The following is a 19,087-nucleotide window of genomic DNA, read 5'->3' as shown; positions in this document are numbered from 1 at the left end:
GTTACAGAGCTAGAAAGAGCTGAACATTGACTGCTCAGGACAGAATGCAATGAGAAAGATCAATTAGTTCCTTGAGGCAGATTTCTGAAATTTTTTCTTAATCAAGCTTTGGACTTTTAGAAGTTTCCCTGTCTTTCTTCATAGTTTTGATATTAAGAGAAACTCAAGCCACTGACAAAATAGCAAAACATGTTCTTGTCTGGATTATAATGCCTTTAAGTCTTGACACTTAATATGCAGTTCAGGTAGAAAGGTGTCCAGGATTCCTGAGAGATTTACCTCTGAAAGAACAAGGAAAGCATGTGAGGAGATGAGCTTCCAAACTGTTGTAAATGTGGCACTGCTGAATGAACGCTGAATATCCTAAAGCTGCATTGCTGCTATTTGGTAGTCAGGAGCTGAATAACAAAAAGAATCAGTGGAATCCTTTAGTAACTCTGTAGTAGTTTGCAGTCTTCTAAAGAAGTATAAAACCAGTACAATTTTGGCTATTTAGTCTATGTATGAATGAATGTATACAATGTATTCAGTGTTTAAAGTGAAGAAATGCCACTGGATCTACCACAAACTGATCATCATCAGAGGATAAAGGGAACTATCACAGTGACTTCTGTATGAGCACTCAGGCGTCACTGTCACTTGATATGTCTGGTGCTTTTAAAGCTAATTAGGCTATGAATCATTTACTGGTAGTTTCACAACATACACTACAGTTTCAGTAGTGCTCCTACCAAAAGCAGTAAATGAGTGCTTTTAATTCATGTCTATATAATGACTGTACTGGTGTTATATAGTGCCACCTGATTTCCTGTCCTCAGATAGTCTTTCCTCTTAAGATTGAACATTATATCTCGAACTCCCAAGAGAAGAACCATATGCTGGATTGCCAAATACAAAAGAATGGGACCTACTGAGCACCTTCGGTAGTTGAGTTCTTAGAAAAAGAAGAGCTAGAGCAAAGTGCTCCTGAAGTGAGGATACGCTACAAATATGACTGCATTACAACAACATGAGTAACAATAACTATACGCAAATGAACCCAGTGTCATGCTTCCATATTCCAGAGTAACACTTCCACCCTAAGAGCCATACTCTCCTTCTGAAGTCAGTATTGCTCAACAGCACTAGCAGGTAAATGTGCAGACAAAACTGTTGAGGTTAATTGACTACAAGGATTTGTGAGGAAAGTGATGAAGATGAGAGAGAAATATCACAACAAATAGAGATCAACTGAAGTAACTGTAAAGTCATTTTTACTTTAAAACAATGGAACTACATACACATTTTCTAAGGGCCTTAATGCACAGAAGTGATCTAGGAAAAAATTTGACAGCAAAATCCAAAATTTTGCTTAATAACAGTGAAAAACAGTACACAAAACATAAGGAATAGGATGAATAATACATTATTCATTACATATTACATAATACATAGAATAATAATTCTATGTGATAGAACACTATCGCATAGATCTTTTGAAATGCACAATATTCATCATTCTAACCAAAAGGGTGCCTTAGATTTTCTATGTTGTAGGAAAGGAAGATAGATGAAAGTGGAACTGTCTACCAAACAGAGAAAAAGAAAAATAAGGATCTATAGCGAACACATGTGAAATAATGAAAGGTACAACAAAAGTAAATGGGAAAAATTCAATTCTTTTTCTTCCCCCCCCCCCCCCCCCCAAAAAAAAAAAAGGTATATTCAATGAACTATACTGCAACCTCTTCAAAACTGAAAAAAGTTCTTCACGCAGAATATAGTTAGCAATTGCAATGAACTGCAAGTTAGCAAGTCAAGAACAACAGCCATTTATTGAATTAACAAAAGTATTCAAGTAGTAAAAGTACAAAAGAGTATTGTGAGGTATATAAAACCGCATAGTTGAGCCACTAGGGAACCATAGGTGAAAATATAAGTGGGACAGATGAACTCTCTATCATGCACAATATGCTTCTAGTGTCCACATCTGAAAGCATTTGTGTCAGCAAATGTTGCAAGAAAACTGCTGAAACATGTGAACTACAAGTCTGGTGTGTGATAGTGGAGCCTACGTTCCTAAGATTGGTAAGCAATATTTCTTGGTAAGTAAATAATGGAGCCAGAAGTAGAATTGCTTACTGAAGGGGAATGAACAAAAGCATGCCTCATTTTATTAAGTAGATAAAGCAGCAGCCATTCATCCTGCCATTTTGGAACTGACCCTTATTTCTTTATTTTTGCGAATTTGATATTTGTTTCCATGGCAACAAAAGTAGAACTAGCCACCAGCTGAGTCAATCTCAGTTGCTGGCTCTCAGTCCTCACGTTTTGTTCTGTTCCCTTGGAAACTGATGTCACATCAGAAAGACAAGTAAACCAGCATTTGCTCTTTAATATTTAGTCTTTCTTTGGACCTCCTTTAGATCCTCTGGGCCACCAGAAGGTTTACAGCTGACTTCCATTGCCATTTATTTTCATCCTCACTGGCATGTCTGCCAGTCACTGGTGGGCCCCAGCTGATGCAAGTGAGCTTTCTCAGTTTCAGCAACTTCTGGTGGGCTGCCCACTGTGAGCTACAGGGCTTGAAAACAGGCTACATATTTTAGGAGACATTTGGCTCCCAATGCCTGTAATATTTCAAACTGGAAGGAAAGAAATCAAACTTATTTAAGAAATAGTAGGGGAAACAGATGGGCACATTGATATTTAGAGAAAAAATTGACTAAGGAGCTCTGACTGGCATTAGGCTGAACACCTCCAGAAACTATTTCAGCCAATTATATACTTCATTTCATAATCTAGTTTTGACGAAGTTCTTACTAAGCCAGCTGTTAGCTGACTGAATGTGGCCCAATACCACAGTATAAACAACACCTCTAAATACATTTGTTTGTGCATATGTACATATGCAGAAAGAGAAAAGAACATGATTGTCTCAGTTCAGTGAAGAATCTGCTTAATTCTACTTGAGCATGTGAATTAGAACCAGACATCTTTACCAATCCTCACATTTTACTCATGTACATACAGATGCACACACATGCTCTACACTGTATATACTTTCACAGCAGTATATTTTCCAGTTCTTACAGTAACAGTAGTCATGACTGAAGACAAGAATTGAAAGGGAAAAAAAATGGTAAAAATGTGAAGTAAAGGTATTAAAATTCAGTAACTCAGGTTACTAGTATAGGACTTAAGCACAATTTCATATGAAAATGCTATCTGATCTACGCCCATATAGTTGAATACCAGCCTTCATGCATTTTTTTTGCTTAAAAGCACACAAACAATGCAATCCTACATGAAAAAAAGGCTGTCCGAAAGAAAGTTTTTTTATTTGGTGGCCTCTGCTCTTAGTTTACTGGCCTAAAAATCAGGATAAAGCATTATGCTCTCCTTGTACATGCTTTTAGCCTTTCTTTTCTTCCAAATGTAATACATGAACTCATTTCTGAGTTTTACTTACATCTCATCTAATCTAGATTCACACAACTCTCACTGAGCAGTGGCCTGGCATTACTACCTTGAATTACTTCTAGAATTAAATGTTTTGTTGAATTCACCTGCAGCCCAAATAATATCCCTGGAATTTTCATTTCTTTATGTACTAGACTTGGAGCAGGCACACAGAAAAAACTATCAGATACTCAGACACAACATTTACTCATTCAATCTTGTTGCATTTATATGCACTTATTGAGAAAATCTTAAACATCTTTGTGCATCTGCACAGCTACTTCAATCCAGCTAACATTGCGATCAGTACTTTGAAAAAAAAAATCAGGCAATTTAGTTGTTTTAAGCCAGGCTTAAAACAAATTCTGTCTTAATCAATGAGATGTAAAATGAACTGAATTTACCTAGTCTACAAGTGTGTTTCCTCTAGCTGTACTTAAAAGCAAAATCTAAAAGCCTATCTAACACTATATCAGTAAAACTTTGCATAGAAAATGAGATAATAATGTCTAAAATTGCTGCTTAAGCTGTAATCAGAAAAGACCATTTCACATTACATTGAAGCAAAGGTCTGGAAGCTGGTACCTTCTCTAATGAAGTATCAGCCAAGCAATTGCAGCCAAAAGGATGTACGGCACCTATTTATTCCAGCTAATGAATGACTGAGTCCTGACAAACCACTTTTGCTAGTTTAAGGCTCTTCAAATGGCCAAAACAGGCTCCAGCCAGCAGACAAGCACCCACATAGCCACTTGCTCACTCACAATCCCAGTGGGACAGGAGAGAAAATAGGAAGAGCAAAAGCAAGAAAGCTCATCAGTCAAAATAAAGGCAGCTCAATAACTGAGGAAAAGAGGAAAAAAAAAAACAAGTGGAAAATTTCTACCAAACAAAAAAAAAAACCAACCAACCAAATCACAGAAAAAATGGTGATACAAAGGCAATGTCTCAGCACCTCCCACATGATGGCTAATGCACAACCAGTCCCTGGAAGACAACTCCTGCACTCCTTCCTCCACCCCAGTTTTTATTGCTAAGCACGACTTGCTTAGCATGCTGTTGCACATAAGGTAAGGAATATCTCTTTGGCCAGTTGGGATCAGCTGTGTTGGCTGTCCCCTCCCAGTCTCTCGTCCATCCTATTCACTGTGTGTGCAGTAAAAAGAGGTTATGTGAGTGCTGTTCAGCATTAGCCCAAACACTGCTGTGCTATCAACATTTTTAGACACAAATCCAAAACACAGCACCACAGGGTTATTTCTATGAAGAATTTTAACTCTGTCCCAACCAGACCCAGTTAATAAGATCACACGATTTTCTCTGCTTTGTTGCATAATTTTTTTTTCCCCCAAATACTCCCTAGAAAGTCCTAGCACTACAGGTTTTGATTGCTACTCAGTACATTTTCATAGAATTTACTAACACCAATTCCTTGCTCCAATATAGCACTGAATTAACCAGAACCTACCATTATTTATGGAAACTATAGGACTGGTTTATTCCCTATACAGCACTTACAAGCTCATTATATAAGTTTCTTTTTCCAGACATATTATGTTCAAAAGCAGAGTTTTGCAATGTCCCTCCAGAGTTCTTCAGAATCAGCCCGTCTTTTTACTACCTGGAATACTTTACTATTACAGCTAAAATTTTTGTCATTTATTCACTTCCTCTTCCACTGAAGAACGCAGGTCCCAGTGCAGATCCCTGAAGGAATTACATCCCTCCTTCCCCAAAGATAACTTTTAGGTATTATTGAATTCTGTTTTCTTGTTCTAAAATATTTGATGCCTGTTTGAAGGTTTCTCTCTTTTTCCATGGCTAGTTAATTTCCATAAGAGCCTTTGATGAAAGAAATTGTCATGTCCTTTCTGGAGACCCAGCAGGCTGTGTCAGCTTCTGTTCACATGCTTGCTGGCTTCTTCAAAGGATTTCACAGTTTTTGAATCATATGTTCCTCCACAAGTGCCATATCAACTCTTCTTCAGTGTTGTACATTAATCTCTAATTCTACCCTTGACTATAACTTTTATCAGTTGGCCTGTTACAGCATTAGCTCAAAGCCATGAGGTTTCCAGTCTGCCTTGAAAACACGGCAAGACATTTACAACTTTTCTCTCAGATATCAAAGCAGCTCTGAGCTTATGATTATGTACTGCTGTCAGTAATTTCACTAGTACCTCTGAACTGCTTTGGAAAACAATCTAGTTCTAGTGCCTTATTTGTAAACAGTTTGTTCCTACCAGCAGCTCATCACTCTTCAGTGAGTTTATCACAAGGATTCTAGCATAGAAATCTCCATAAGCTCTTCAATTAAAAACAAAAACAAAACAAACAAACAAAAAAAAAAAAAAAAAAAAAAAGCGCAAAATAGTCATTTAATAATTTTACTTGACTCTGTTTTCTGCAAGTAATGCCATAGTATTCTGATCAAACATTATCTCTTCAGATTTCCTGGCAAGCTTCCTGCTCCCAGTATGTAGATAAAAGATTTATTATTCATTTTTGTGCCTTTTGCCAGTTGCTTTAACCTTTCTTTACTGTGTTCTACATTTAACCTACCAGAGTTTATGATCCTTTCTATTTTCTTCATTTGGATACAACTTCATATATTTTTTTTAAAGGATATCTTCCTGCTGTTCAATCATGCTGAGTTTCTCTGTTTTCAAGTCCAATTTGATGTGTGGCATGCACTTTGTGTCTCCAATATATGTATTTTAATACTGTCTAGGCTACTTGCAAAGATTCAGTTCTCTAGGATGTCCTCTTTAGTGTCTCTTTAAGAGGCTTCCTCAGTGTTATGTTGTATCCCTTTCTGAAGTTGAGTACCACTCTACTTTATTTTGTTGGCTGTTGTTGCTTCATCAAAGCTATTGAAGATAAGAATGTTTTATTTGTAGCTGCAGAATAGCCCTTCAAATATCAACTCTTCATAAATTATCAACACTTCAACTACGTATGCTATTCAGAATGAAATCAAGGGTTAATTCCCTCTTGTTGGTTACTCCAATCTGGTGAAGTGTGAAGCAGTAACTGCCCTGAAATAAGTTCACTGTGCAGCACATTCTGATGTGGCACTTGTCCAGTTTCCATATGCATATTTTTCCTCTTGCAATATTTATGACTCCCTAGGCATGTCAGTCAAAGCCGATCTTCTAACTTGTTGGCTTGTTACATGTTGCTGATAACACTGTCATGTGCTTGGAATACATGGGAATTCCAACTCACTCACTGAACTGATTAATTTGTTAATCTGGTTTTACTTCAAGTTTTCTTTAATAGGCAACACTATTCCACTACTGGCATGGCCTGCTCAACCTTTCCTGATATTGATGTTTTTTTTACTACAGCAATCTCAGGAAAAGTCAGTGTGAAACTTTAAGTACTAGAAACATTCCATATGATTCCAGAATATTAAAATAATATGTTATCACATGGTTGAATAGGAGAAAATATCACAGTGACAACTGTATATCTAGTACTGAGACATCAAGGAACAAAAACACTGCTATCCCAGATAAACAGATTTAAAATGTTGCAAAAAATACTGGCATCTGGCATGCAAATTATTGTTTTTTTCATGAGTCTAGCACTGATCTAAGACCATTTTACTTTTGGGAACTATAAAATCTGGTATATCTCCCCTAGTTCTTATTTGTTTAACATTATTATGGTTACCTTCTACAGCCACGGAGATTCAATCTGTGCCCACATCTTAGAAATCTGTACTCTGAGTAAGAAGTGTGCATTTCTGCATGTCTACACAAAGACTTACTGAACTGTAGTAAGTATGAAATTGAATTATAATGTCCCTGGTGCTCAGGGAGAAGTGATTCATAAAAGGTTTTGCTATTTCAGACAGTGGTTTCACTCCAAAGCAGGTGCATCAGAGAGAAGATGAAATGAGTGTTGTTTTATTACATATTTTTGTCTTGTGGTTGGATTCTCTGTGTCTAATTAACAGTAGCACTCCTCAGCAGCAGAGCATATATCATGTTTGTCTTTAGAAAGAAGAGTAAACTCACACTGAAACTCTCCCCTTAGGGAGATTCTATCAGAATCTTTCCTCCATACAGGTGACTGTTTCCATGATATCTGTAGCAATGCTATGTCCTTAAGAGCTGTAACTGCTCTGTCAAAACTATCTGAATTTGACTGATTCTAAATTTATTGAGCAACAGGAATAAATAGACACACACATAACACCTTTGCATATAAATATTTCTTAAGAAACTAGAAAAAAATCAGATGATTTGAAAAAGAAAGTAGGGCTCTGCCAATGGGGCAGATAAACACAAATTTCAAGTACAGCTTAGAAAGAAAATGAGAAAATCAGCGACTGGTCTCTTCACTGGTTTCTTCTGAAACATTAGCAAAAGAAAAACATTACAGAGGATGTAATAAAAAAAAAACAACAGATGAACACAGTTAACATTACGGTTAAAAACCACCTTTCCACACTGCTGTTTGAAGCTGAGAAGCGTTTTGTGTCAGAAAATGCTTTTGCACTCTGTGAGAATCAAGCCTACAGTACTCTATACATAGATTATGTAGGAAGAACCTTACCATTCTTTTGTAGTAAACTGGAGTACAGCTACAAGAACTTTTAAAGCTGTCCCTTCTTCATTCTGTAGTCTGTTTTAAGCAAAAAGTTTTCTTGCTTATATATCAAATACAAGTAACTACTGATGGCTGGAGGATCTGTATACTTTAGGTCTCAGTCATTGTAACTTTTAATTGAGTCTTTTAGAGCATTCGTAAATGTGTGTTTCTCAAGAAAAGCTGATGTCTAGGGTCTGGATTGCAGAGACCAATCCGAAAACTGATGGACAAACATCCCAGTTTGTTTCTTGCTCCTGCCACTGCCATTCATTCCAACAGAAGCCTTTTCACTTTCCTTTACACTTTTAGACATAGGCTGCTCATCTTCAGCTTTAAGACATATAAATAGTATATTTATATATAAATATACTCAGTATTAGATATACTATACAGTATATAAAATATAGATTGACTTCACAAATTCAGAGAAAGGAATTTGGAGTTTTAAGAAGTACTTGATAATTTGCTGGTTGAGATTCAAATAAACCATTTAGTGAGTAATTTCTAACAAAGGACACTGATTTAAAACTTCTCAGTTTGGTTACTTTCACTTATACTTTCCATTTAGGAAAATACAATTAATAAAGACCACCTGAAAGTGTTAAATCTTTACACACAACTTCTACAAAGAAAGTCAGTGAGTATTCATAATTAAAATAGCACTCAAAATACCTTGATGCACAGAAATGGGTCATAGCTAAAATGACTGATAGCACTCAGAACTTTGGAGTCTACATTCAGTTTAGTCTCTACTACTTAGTTCTACTTTAACTGAGAGAAAACATGCCATTAAAATTGTTTCTCAGACACAAGTAAGATAAGAAATGTTTCATTTTCAATTCAGAAATAAAACAGAAACTTGCCTCCAGTAGTATTTACCATGTGATAAGTATTTTCCAAACACACAACAAACTACTCAAGTAAAGAGTTCACTATTGCAGAATGCAGTAAAAAAATCCCTAAAATGAAAATGACAAATGCAAATACAATTGTCTTTTTTTTTTTTTTTTTTTTTTTTTAAGTAAGGGCTTTCTGGGACCTAGAAAGGCCTGCTTCAGGAAAATAAATTGCAGTTAATCTCGTTGCTTAGATATGTATAATAATTCAAATAAGTAAAAATACTTTAATGACAACATTTTCTTGCATATTACTTTTAATTTCTCCCCTCCAAAAGTCCGTTAGCTTAAGAAAGCATTATGAGAAGTTTACAGTCACAACAGAGATTTCTAACAGAGAATCTTGGTAATTCTATGCTGAGTATTTAAAATATAACTTAGATTCATGCACACATTACCCATTTTTATGTGAGTTTTAAAGATTTTGCATGGGCTTACCCAGTTCCCAGAGAGGTCCAGCTTTAAAATTATTCAGGCCACTGGTGTGCAACCCCATGATCATAATGCCAAGTATGGAAAAAACCTACTAAGTTTTTAGCAGTATAAGTTACACACTCGTAAGTTCAGATCTGAACTGCAAGCTTTTAGAACTGCAATTACAATTACTTTTCAAATATACTGCATTTAAGGCTTGACAGCTTCACAGTTATTGTGGCTGTCTACAAAAAAAAAAAAAAAAAAAAAAAAAAAAAAAAAATCACTCCTGTGATTCTGCTAAGATTAGATATCAGGACTTTCAGTTTTGGTTTCCCTTTGATCAGGGTAAAAAAAAAAAAGTTCAATTGTCAATGAGTGATGGGCTGGTTTGGTCCATCTAAATCAATCAAGTTTTGAAATGAGCATTATTTAAGTTAGATTTTGTAATTATTCATAATAGCATGTTTGCTTTTATATGCACAGTGAAACAGTTACAGTGATAACTGAAATATCCTCAGTTGCAATGTAGTTAGAAGGTAGTGAAATAAGCAGGCCTGTCAACATGCTGCTATTGTTTCAAGCTCTGCAAATATAGGGCACAAGTGTCTGCACAAGATACATTTTAGTTACACTTTCCATTTTTATTGACAATCAGAAATGGCTGGAGAGTCTCATCAAAATCAAGTTCAAACTCTAGGGAATGATTGTGGAAACTTTTTCAGTCTATAAAATGATTTCTTGAAAGGCTTGCATGGCAGTTTAGGGTACATCATTCTAAGGTATCTTTCAGAAGTTATATTCAAATAAAAAGTAAAATCTTTTCCTGATAAAACTTCAGAATTACACTGAAAAGTAGGAGCAAAGTAAAAACAATGGAACAAAGCATTATATCTTTTCTTGCAAATACTATCACCCCAAGAGAAAAATATTGTTCTTTATCTCACCAATTGCCAAGTACTGGAGAACGGACTATCACTTCCAGATTATCCTCACATAATCTACTTTTCAGATATTACTAGTTTCCATGCTGGGGTTTATGAATTCTCAAACACAGCTAATCTGCACACAGATAAAATGATGTTTCTTTCATTTTCTTTTGGTTCTGTACCACTGCTGCTATGGTTCTTTCTACCAGGTCCTCCATGTCCAGAAAGCCTATTCCATTCTCCATTGTTCCATTCCATTCCATTCCATTCCATTCCATTCCATTCCATTCCATTCCATTCCATTCCATTCTCCACTAGATACCTACCATAATGCTGGAAAATTTGTACATGTGGCATTAAGCAATTATTTCCTCCCTACTGAAATCTGTAGCATGACCTTTCTGGGAATTTAATTAGAATAGAAATAATCAGCATGTGTGTTTGCACATGCTATTACTGAAAATAAATATAACAGTAGCTAACATAATTCCTGAGCATCTTCACAAAGAGTGTAGTAACTGCATTGTAAGCAGTGACTTTTACATTTATCTTGTATGAGCGCTTACTGAAATCTGCTAATGTGTTCTGATAATCTATTATTTATCGCAACAGACTCTAACAGTGAGCCTTAGCAGAGTAGTCTCCAGTGTTTACAACACTTTCATCTAAAAACTCTCAGATGTGACAGCAAAGTAGCACCTTAAACCACATATAGGATTTCTTTTGGTTGCAGTTGTTTCATTGCTATTTGCTTATAAAAATAAAACCTTTGTTTCCCTCAGATGCATGACTTGCTTTCATATAAACTACAGCATATAGCAGGTTCCTAAAGAAAGCTGTAGATACACAAGTATTACTTGGGCTTGAGGACATACCTCCATGTTATACTTTTCCACTGTCCTTCTTAAAGGATCCACAACCTGCCAGCAAATCAAGATGCAAAGATCAATGAGTAGCATCCCTCCAACTATCACCATTAACTTCTGGTCTTTAATGATCTGGAGAGACAAAAAAGAAAAAAGAAAAAAAGGGGAAATTCCCATGAGCCATGGATAGATACCCGTACAGCTTTACGCAGGGAGAAAAAGGCTGCCAAGAAAAAGGTATTTTAGCAATGGATAGGGAAAATTTCAGAAATACTAAAAGATGAAAGCAAGAAGACAGAAATTATATTAGTTCATTTTGTGGTTATTAGAAGTATCAAAAGAGTGTTCAGACTTCTAAAGAGAAACTGGGAGATTTCTTAAATATTAATATTGAAGTTCAGCATTAAGATTTACACTTGAGAAATTAAAAAATGTCTATCTTAGAGATCCACTATTGACAATGTATGTATTGCTTATTATATGTATTGTTTATGTATGCAAGTGTGGAAAAATATTTGCAACATCTCTCACAACAGTAGGAATCAAGCAGAGATAGAGTTTTCATAATGATTTACAGTGTAGATCTTCTCATAACTTTGTTGGATCAGGAAAATATGTTTGCAAGGTACTAAAAGGTAAGTTCAAGATGTTTCATGTTTGTGTGTGTGTGTGTATAAAAAACTCTTCCCTCTGTTACCCAGGTAGTAGACAGGGATGACGCATTTTTTTTCTACATTACAACAGTGAGAGGCACTTAACCATATGCAATTTAAACATGTTTTTAATTCTGCATGAATTGTAGGCTTACAAAGAAAAAAAAAAATCTTAATAACAAGAAAAGTCCAAACTGTTTTGTATTACAGTCTTGTATAGTTGCATGCAATCCCTATATTATTACTATTACTTTTAAACACATAGCTGCATAAATAAAATACATTGTAAGTGCATTATTTCAGTTGCAAAGTTGTCAAAAAGTCCCAAACATCTGGCTTAAATTGATTTTATGTAAGTTTTCTTGTGCCTATGTTTCTGTGTTTGTTGTTGTTGTTGTTGTTGCTGTTTTTTAATGAGTATACTTTTATACTAATTAATCGTCATTCAATATTGAAAACATACTGCCAGATTGTTTTTGTATGGACAAACTCACATATTTTTCCATAGTTGGTTTAATTCAAATAAAATATTCAAAAATATTAAGTCTAAGAGCCTTAATAATTTCAATTCAATTTGATAAACACAGTAGGATTTCGAAATAAGGCCATAAGTGTCAGATAATCTTATGACAGACAAGGCTACCACTCTTGCTTAGAATATTTGCACTGAATTCCTACTAAACTTAAGGAAAGGATAAAAATAAATGCAATTTTAAATAATGTGAAAGGAACCTTAGAAATTTTGCTTTTCATATTATCTTGTGCAATACATTCTTCATTTGGAAAGAAGTTTTTTCACTATTGTACATTACTCCATTAAACTACTGGGTTATGCTGTAAATCATCTTGAGTAAATTAAATATAGAAATAAGGCTAGCAGTCAGAATGACTTTAAGGACTTGAGGCATTATTTTCATTTCCTGAGACCATTTATTTACATCCATGTAGCTATCATCATTATGATCAGAAAGTGATGCTTTTCATGTTTGTATGAATAATGAGGCAAAAAGTCCATCTCATCAGAGATAGGTGCTTGAAAGGGAGGGTGATATAAAGATGCATTACATTACTTTCATTACATTTTGTATCACTGCTGAACAGGCTGGCAATGAGAATTTTGCAAGAAAAAGGTGTTTTGGCAGGGAGGTGGTAAGTACTGCACTGTATTTTCTCAGTGTGGGAAAAGGAAAGCAGGTATTAAGATTCTCTGTCTTGTCTTTTTTAGGAAAACACAACTGCATCTGACCATTCACTTCTTAACAAAGTTGCAGTCAAAACTGAAATAAAGGCTGCTAATCACTGAGATTACCCTCTGAAACAAACGTCTATGCATTCAGTAGGAGCTATCCAATAGCTCTAAACAGGACATAGGTGAATCACACCTAAATGTTGCTCCAGATTTAAGCAGAGATTAAGTGAGAAAACTACCGGCAGTCAAGTCCAAACAGAATTTGGATTAGATGAAATTGGTTTACTTCAGTCCAAATCTATGATCCTGAAAACAGTTCCCTCCTAGTAAATTCAGACGTGTTTTTACCAAAGCTGTTGATCAGAAAGCACCACAGAAGGCTTATGAGCAGGAGAAACCAGTCTTCCCTCAGCCACTGCTCAGAGTTCCTTTGGAAATGTGACCCCCCTTCTCATGCACAGAACTACAGGCAGAGGGAGAGGCAGCCCATTTCCCTCTCTGGGACAGATTTAAGAGACAACACCTTCCTTACAAGGAAGAACATGACCTGTGAAGGAGCAATCATTCATCACGTTTAAAACCTTACACTCCAGCTGCCCTGCTAATTCAACACGCTAAGTCAGATTTACATACTCCTATGAGTAATGTGAAAGGATGATAAGCTTGTAAACTCATTTGTAGCAGCGCACCAAGGGTCACGTTACCCTAACTAGAAGTTACCTACCATAGCAACTCCCTTGATCTGTACTGAATCCATGCAGAATTCATCTGTTTTACAGGAGCTTGTATTTTTTTCTAGGATCTTGCTCCCACTGAGATTTTGTTCAGAATATATACATACATGTAAACTTGCATATATATATATGTAAGGATTTCACCTTTATTAGAAACATTATTCTTCAAGAATTACTGTTTTAATTAAAGCATTTCTTACTTTAAATAATGGTGAGCATTTCTACTGGGACACCTAGGACAAGTAAAACAAGAGACACACAACCCAATTTATACCAACTGTATTGATATCGAAATTAGAGTTGCATCAGACACAAATTTACTAAGGCCTGCAAATAGCAATACAGCAATTCCAGAAGCAGAAGAGTGAAAGGAGACTATTAAAGTCAGTAATACTGATAATCCACTCATTACTGGGTCAAAGGAAATTGCCATATCTGATATTATCACTTCCTATTTAGGATCACATAGCTAATTGCCCTCCCTTGCTCATGTTCAACTTTTGTTCGTAGCTGACCTTGCACTATTGTAGATGTTAATTCTTGGCCTTCTTTTTTTTTTTTTTTTTTTTGGCAAGTATCTATTTACTCATTAGAGGAAACAGAGCAAACAGAAAAGCTTTCTCTTGGATACCTCTTGGATAATTTCTTCCTGCATTTCAGAATGGGAAAGGTACATGAGAGCAGCTGTCCCTGGCAGCAGGTATTATTCATCCCTTACTTATGCCAGTGAACAAACTGCCAGGATGAAGGCAAGGAAAAGAAAGTCCATAAGATAACCTGAGGATGTCATCAGCACTACTGCAATGAGCTTTGTAAAACTCAATGCTACCAATGCTGGATGCACAGTGAGTGGTCTAAAAGCAGGCTGCTGCACACACCCAATCTCATCCTGTTCACTACTATGCAAAACTATTGAGGTAATGCAGTTATTGAGCAGAACTCTTCGTCAAAACACTAGATTTTCAGAGATTTAATTATTTGCTTAAGTGGGAAGCCGTATCAATGGGTCTTAACGGTGCTGACAGCACTGAATTCTAATAATGTTACCTTTACTGGGAGAAATGCAGTAATTCAATTTGTCTCTTATTATGTCAGGATTGCCCTAAGATTAAATTAAATAAAACAAACAGCTTTTATCTTTTGATGCTTCACATCTACCTCACTGAAACTATTTTAGACTGTAGAAAAAAAGAAGAGCTTTGTATAAGAGCACTGTTGGGAAGAAAACACAGATGCTAACATACGTTGGTGCTTCCTCTCCCCCAGCTATTTAAAGAGCTCTTCTTCAGCATGTGATTAGCACCTTTGTCCTAACATGCATTTACTCTGCCAATGCCACTGGCATATCACTCCCAGCAATTGCTGATCTCCCCGCTCCACCCATAGGAAGCCCAGCTTTCCTTCTCTTCAGCCATTACTCCCACCCACCAGCACTTTTAAGTTCAGTACAACCACTCTCTGGAAACACCAGATGTACCGAAGGAGTCTTGACTCAGATCTTGTGAATCCAACAGAATTTCTCTGACTGACAAAAGAAAGTCATGAGTAACTCACTCCTTACCATCAGATATATCATTCTTGCAGAGGAACGTTCTGATTCTTCTTCCCCTTTTCACCCTCCCTCTAGCATACGGTAAATCAATCTTGGGAGAAAAGCATAGTAACTAATAAAATCCATTTTTAGGAGTGCTCCTGTGCCCTTGCTGAAGCCAAGCTCTCATACAGGAGCATCTGTGAATATTATTTTCTACCATCTGTGGTTGGATAGGTGAATCTGTCTCATCCTGGCAGATCAACCCACTGTTATAAATGCCACTGCTACCAGCCTGGACTATATATCTGGACACGAGGCTATCTGTCTTCCAAACAAGTTTCTTCAGAACAGTAACTGGTAAGCTATTTTCTCTTCAGCAACACTGCTATATGAGTACATCAAACTCTTATCTGCAAACTGGTGGCTTAGTGACCAAGAAGATAATTTCAAGATTGAAGTCCTTACCTTCCCTAAACTATGTGGTCTGATCACAGGAGATGTGATATCTGTTTAAAGCTTCTGCTCATGAAATTCTTGAGGATTTTATCAAAATATCACAGGCTTTACTACTTGCCACAGCAACTTCAAATGTCCAAACGACTATTTTTTTTTCATAGAATTTTTGTGAGTTGTTTCGTTTGTTTTCTAAAGCACAGCCATTGTGCTCAGTAGGACCCTAACCTCAACCAGTGTATGAAATCAACAGATAATTTGGTAAAACAGCAATAAATCATTACAATTGCTTTTTGTGCTTAAGGCTAAGGCAAGTTTTATTTTCTCATTTCTTACCTTATTAGAAAATGACTTTGCAAATGTTGTCTTTTCATATATGATGTGGACCTTAAAGCCAAACTCACTGTTTTAAACCAACAACAAAGACTCTTATATATAAAGACTTACTCTCTTCTCCAGCATACACCTTTAGCTTTCCACTAGCTTTTTCATGAATAGCTTTGTATTCAATAGTTCATTTCCTCTTGCTTTTAAGGTTTACTTTGCTCGTAACCAGGAACGTCACCTCCCTTTTGTCAGAATCAAGAATATTTGAATTTAAGGGAAGATCTATTAACTCTTAAGTTTTACTTTTTTTCTTTGTTGAATACATAGAAACATAATAAGGCTGGGAGTATTTTTGTATCTATTTACAAGTTAAGAGATAAACATGTATTTTCTTTTTATTCAAGTAACTTGATCTTTGCCGAGTTAGAAGTTAGTTCTGGCTTCTGTTATGTAGATCAACCTTTTCTAGTTTAGCTGACAGATATGTCCCTGACCTTGTGGCACTTAGCTGGATGAACACTTAGTGCAATTTGGTAACTCCTTTTCAGCTGCTCCCTGCCTAAACTATTGGGAAGGAATCTGTAGAGAGAGAACCTCTCCAAAGGATCTGTTTGCAAACCTTGCTAGACAAAATTAATTACTTCTTATTAATAAAGAATGCATGAAATTAATTGTACTGACAGCAATGAAGTCCTTGCAAGTCTGAAACCCAATGTTCCTCTCCATTGTGCATGCAAACTGGCAGCTATCATGCTGGTAGCCATCCTACTTCCAGTGTGGAAGGAGAAAAAAAATCAGAGTTTGTCCAGAAAAAAATGATAAAGTCCACAATGTTGGAAAAACGGATTTGTCCTTTAAGATAGTCTTTGTATCACATGAACTGCCCCTTCATTTCTCCAGGTATGATTAATGGATGCCTTACAGTGGCTCCCTTCATTAAGTGGGTCAGCACAGGTGGAATGGTGCCATGAAAGTGATGATGCAGAATCAGTGGTAGATAAGTGAACTTTGTCATATGTGGGCAAAGGGCCACCTATCTTCCAGTTATTAAAGCCATTAATATTTTAGAGAAGTATTCTAAAATACATTCTTAATTTCTATTGTGTAATGGAATGAGAAAAAAAAAAAAAGGAGTATTGAAAACACATTATGCACTTGTTTCCAATAACTCCACCGTGTTTTTTCAACAGCTATTATGAGTATTTCCTATAATAGGCTCTATGATTAGTATCGGGAACACTTTCCACACTGCAATTATAGTTTTAATGAGTGAATGTTAAAATTTTAAAGAACATACTCTATACAAGCAAGCTTTTTGACCAGCAATACAGTGGTAGTAAAAAGCAAAGCTTAAGACATTTTACACTCTTAGAAGTACCTCAATTAATCTAAAGGAAAATTTGCATAGCTGATTATACATATATTTTTCACTTGCCTTCTGAGGTGATCTGTAGTCTGAACCTTATGAGTTTTTCTGTTTTCCAGGATAATGGAGAGCATGGTACTACTGATAATAATGGACAACTAGATATTGAGAATTTAGAAGAGACAGCCACCAGCATTTTAAAGCCTTGTTTCTTCCTTGCTGAGTCATGTTCAGAACAAATGCAAAGTATTTGGGCAGATTCACCTTCTCAGTCAGTGTGTTTGTAAATATGTACATTTTGACTCCACAATCTGCTGCTAGGTGAAAGTATTCAGTGAGAAGATGCCTTACTGTTTTTCTATCTTATACAAAAGACAGCAAAAACAAGCATAGGGAGCAGAAGGTACGATTTTTACAGAAGTTAGAGAAGAGGAAAGATTCAATAACAGTTTAGAAAAGTTATAAATTTCCCTATCTTTGAATCTCAATGATTGCAATAATGCACTAGAGAATCCAAGAGATGATTATAACACTAACATCACTAATTTAACCATAGGGGGGTATGCAGAATTATATAATAGCTAGTTTCACAAAATTCCTCTTAGATGGAAAAAAAAAAAAAGAAAAAATATTGCAGTATTTTAAAAAACAAAACCACATAAAAGAAATGCAACTTGACACTACTGGAAATAAATCACTCTTGATGTATAAAGTTTGGCAAAGAGCCTTAGAAATTGGACATTATCATTGAGTTAAATTCTGTGCATTATATGTAGAACTAGATAGGCTGCCTTCAGAGACCTCCGTTTTCCATTAACTCAGGAGGTCAAATCATCTTTGAGAGAAATGATCTGCTGAGTTCAAGATTGCATGGACCCTTAGTATGGAGAAATTTCTACCAGGGACATGAATTCTCACTGCAGTGCTAAAAGGGATTCCAATCTTCAGGAAAAAAGTGCACAAAGGATTTGAATGGTCCGAAGGAAATGTTCTGATTCTGTCTGAGATAACATTAAAATATCTAGACTTTAATATTTTCCTTAATGAACAATTCTGTGGGAAAGTATTCTACATCGTTACCAAATAGCTGGGGACATCAATGCGCTTGATTACATTTACAATCCAATTTCAAGCTATTCAGGAATAAACTGCCTCATACTGTATAGCAACATACTCTCTATTTCTCTGTCATCTATTACTCTCATAATACTTAGGAATTATGGCTGTAGCACCATTTATGAATAGTTATGTTTCACGCAATTTTCATTGTTTTCATTGCTACTGATATCTAGCCTTATAAAATTGTACCATGCAGAACTTTACATATATAAATTACTCCAAAAGCAGATTTTTCTTTAGATGCACAGCTTATTTGCTCTTTTTTTTTTTTTTTCCTATGACAGAAGCTTGAGATTTAGCTTCCCAATCCATATTTACATGAATGTAAATTTTAGAAATGTGATTTCTATTGTTCCCTGGCTGGCCTTTTGGCTGATCCGTTCTTAAAAAAATCGGGATGTTTGTTTTATATCCATATATGGATACTCATATTTGGAAGATTTGGAATTAAAATTTATAGTTCTAGCTATTTGTGGGAGAAAAAGTAATGAAATAATTTGGTTTCCATTTATCTCACTTCAGAAAGCACTGTATATGTGTATGAATAATCCATGAAGGTCTACC

At 35.7% G+C, this 19,087-nt stretch overlaps 1 protein-coding gene across 1 annotated transcript in view; it reads right to left on the bottom strand.

Moving 5' to 3' along the window:
- GABBR2 (gamma-aminobutyric acid type B receptor subunit 2) overlaps positions 1-19,087 on the bottom strand; it is a 441,895-nt gene that overhangs the window by 117,620 nt on the left and 305,188 nt on the right. Inside the window, exon 13 of the mRNA XM_052704312.1 lies at positions 11,158-11,280. Coding sequence (XP_052560272.1) covers positions 11,158-11,280 — 123 coding nt within the window. The remainder of the gene's footprint in view (positions 1-11,157; positions 11,281-19,087) is intronic.

Source organism: Tympanuchus pallidicinctus, unplaced genomic scaffold, assembly GCF_026119805.1.
Source record: "Tympanuchus pallidicinctus isolate F22 unplaced genomic scaffold, pur_lepc_1.0 scaffold5, whole genome shotgun sequence".
Classification (NCBI taxonomy): domain Eukaryota; kingdom Metazoa; phylum Chordata; class Aves; order Galliformes; family Phasianidae; genus Tympanuchus; species Tympanuchus pallidicinctus.
This window is presented reverse-complemented; position numbering and strand designations above follow the sequence as displayed.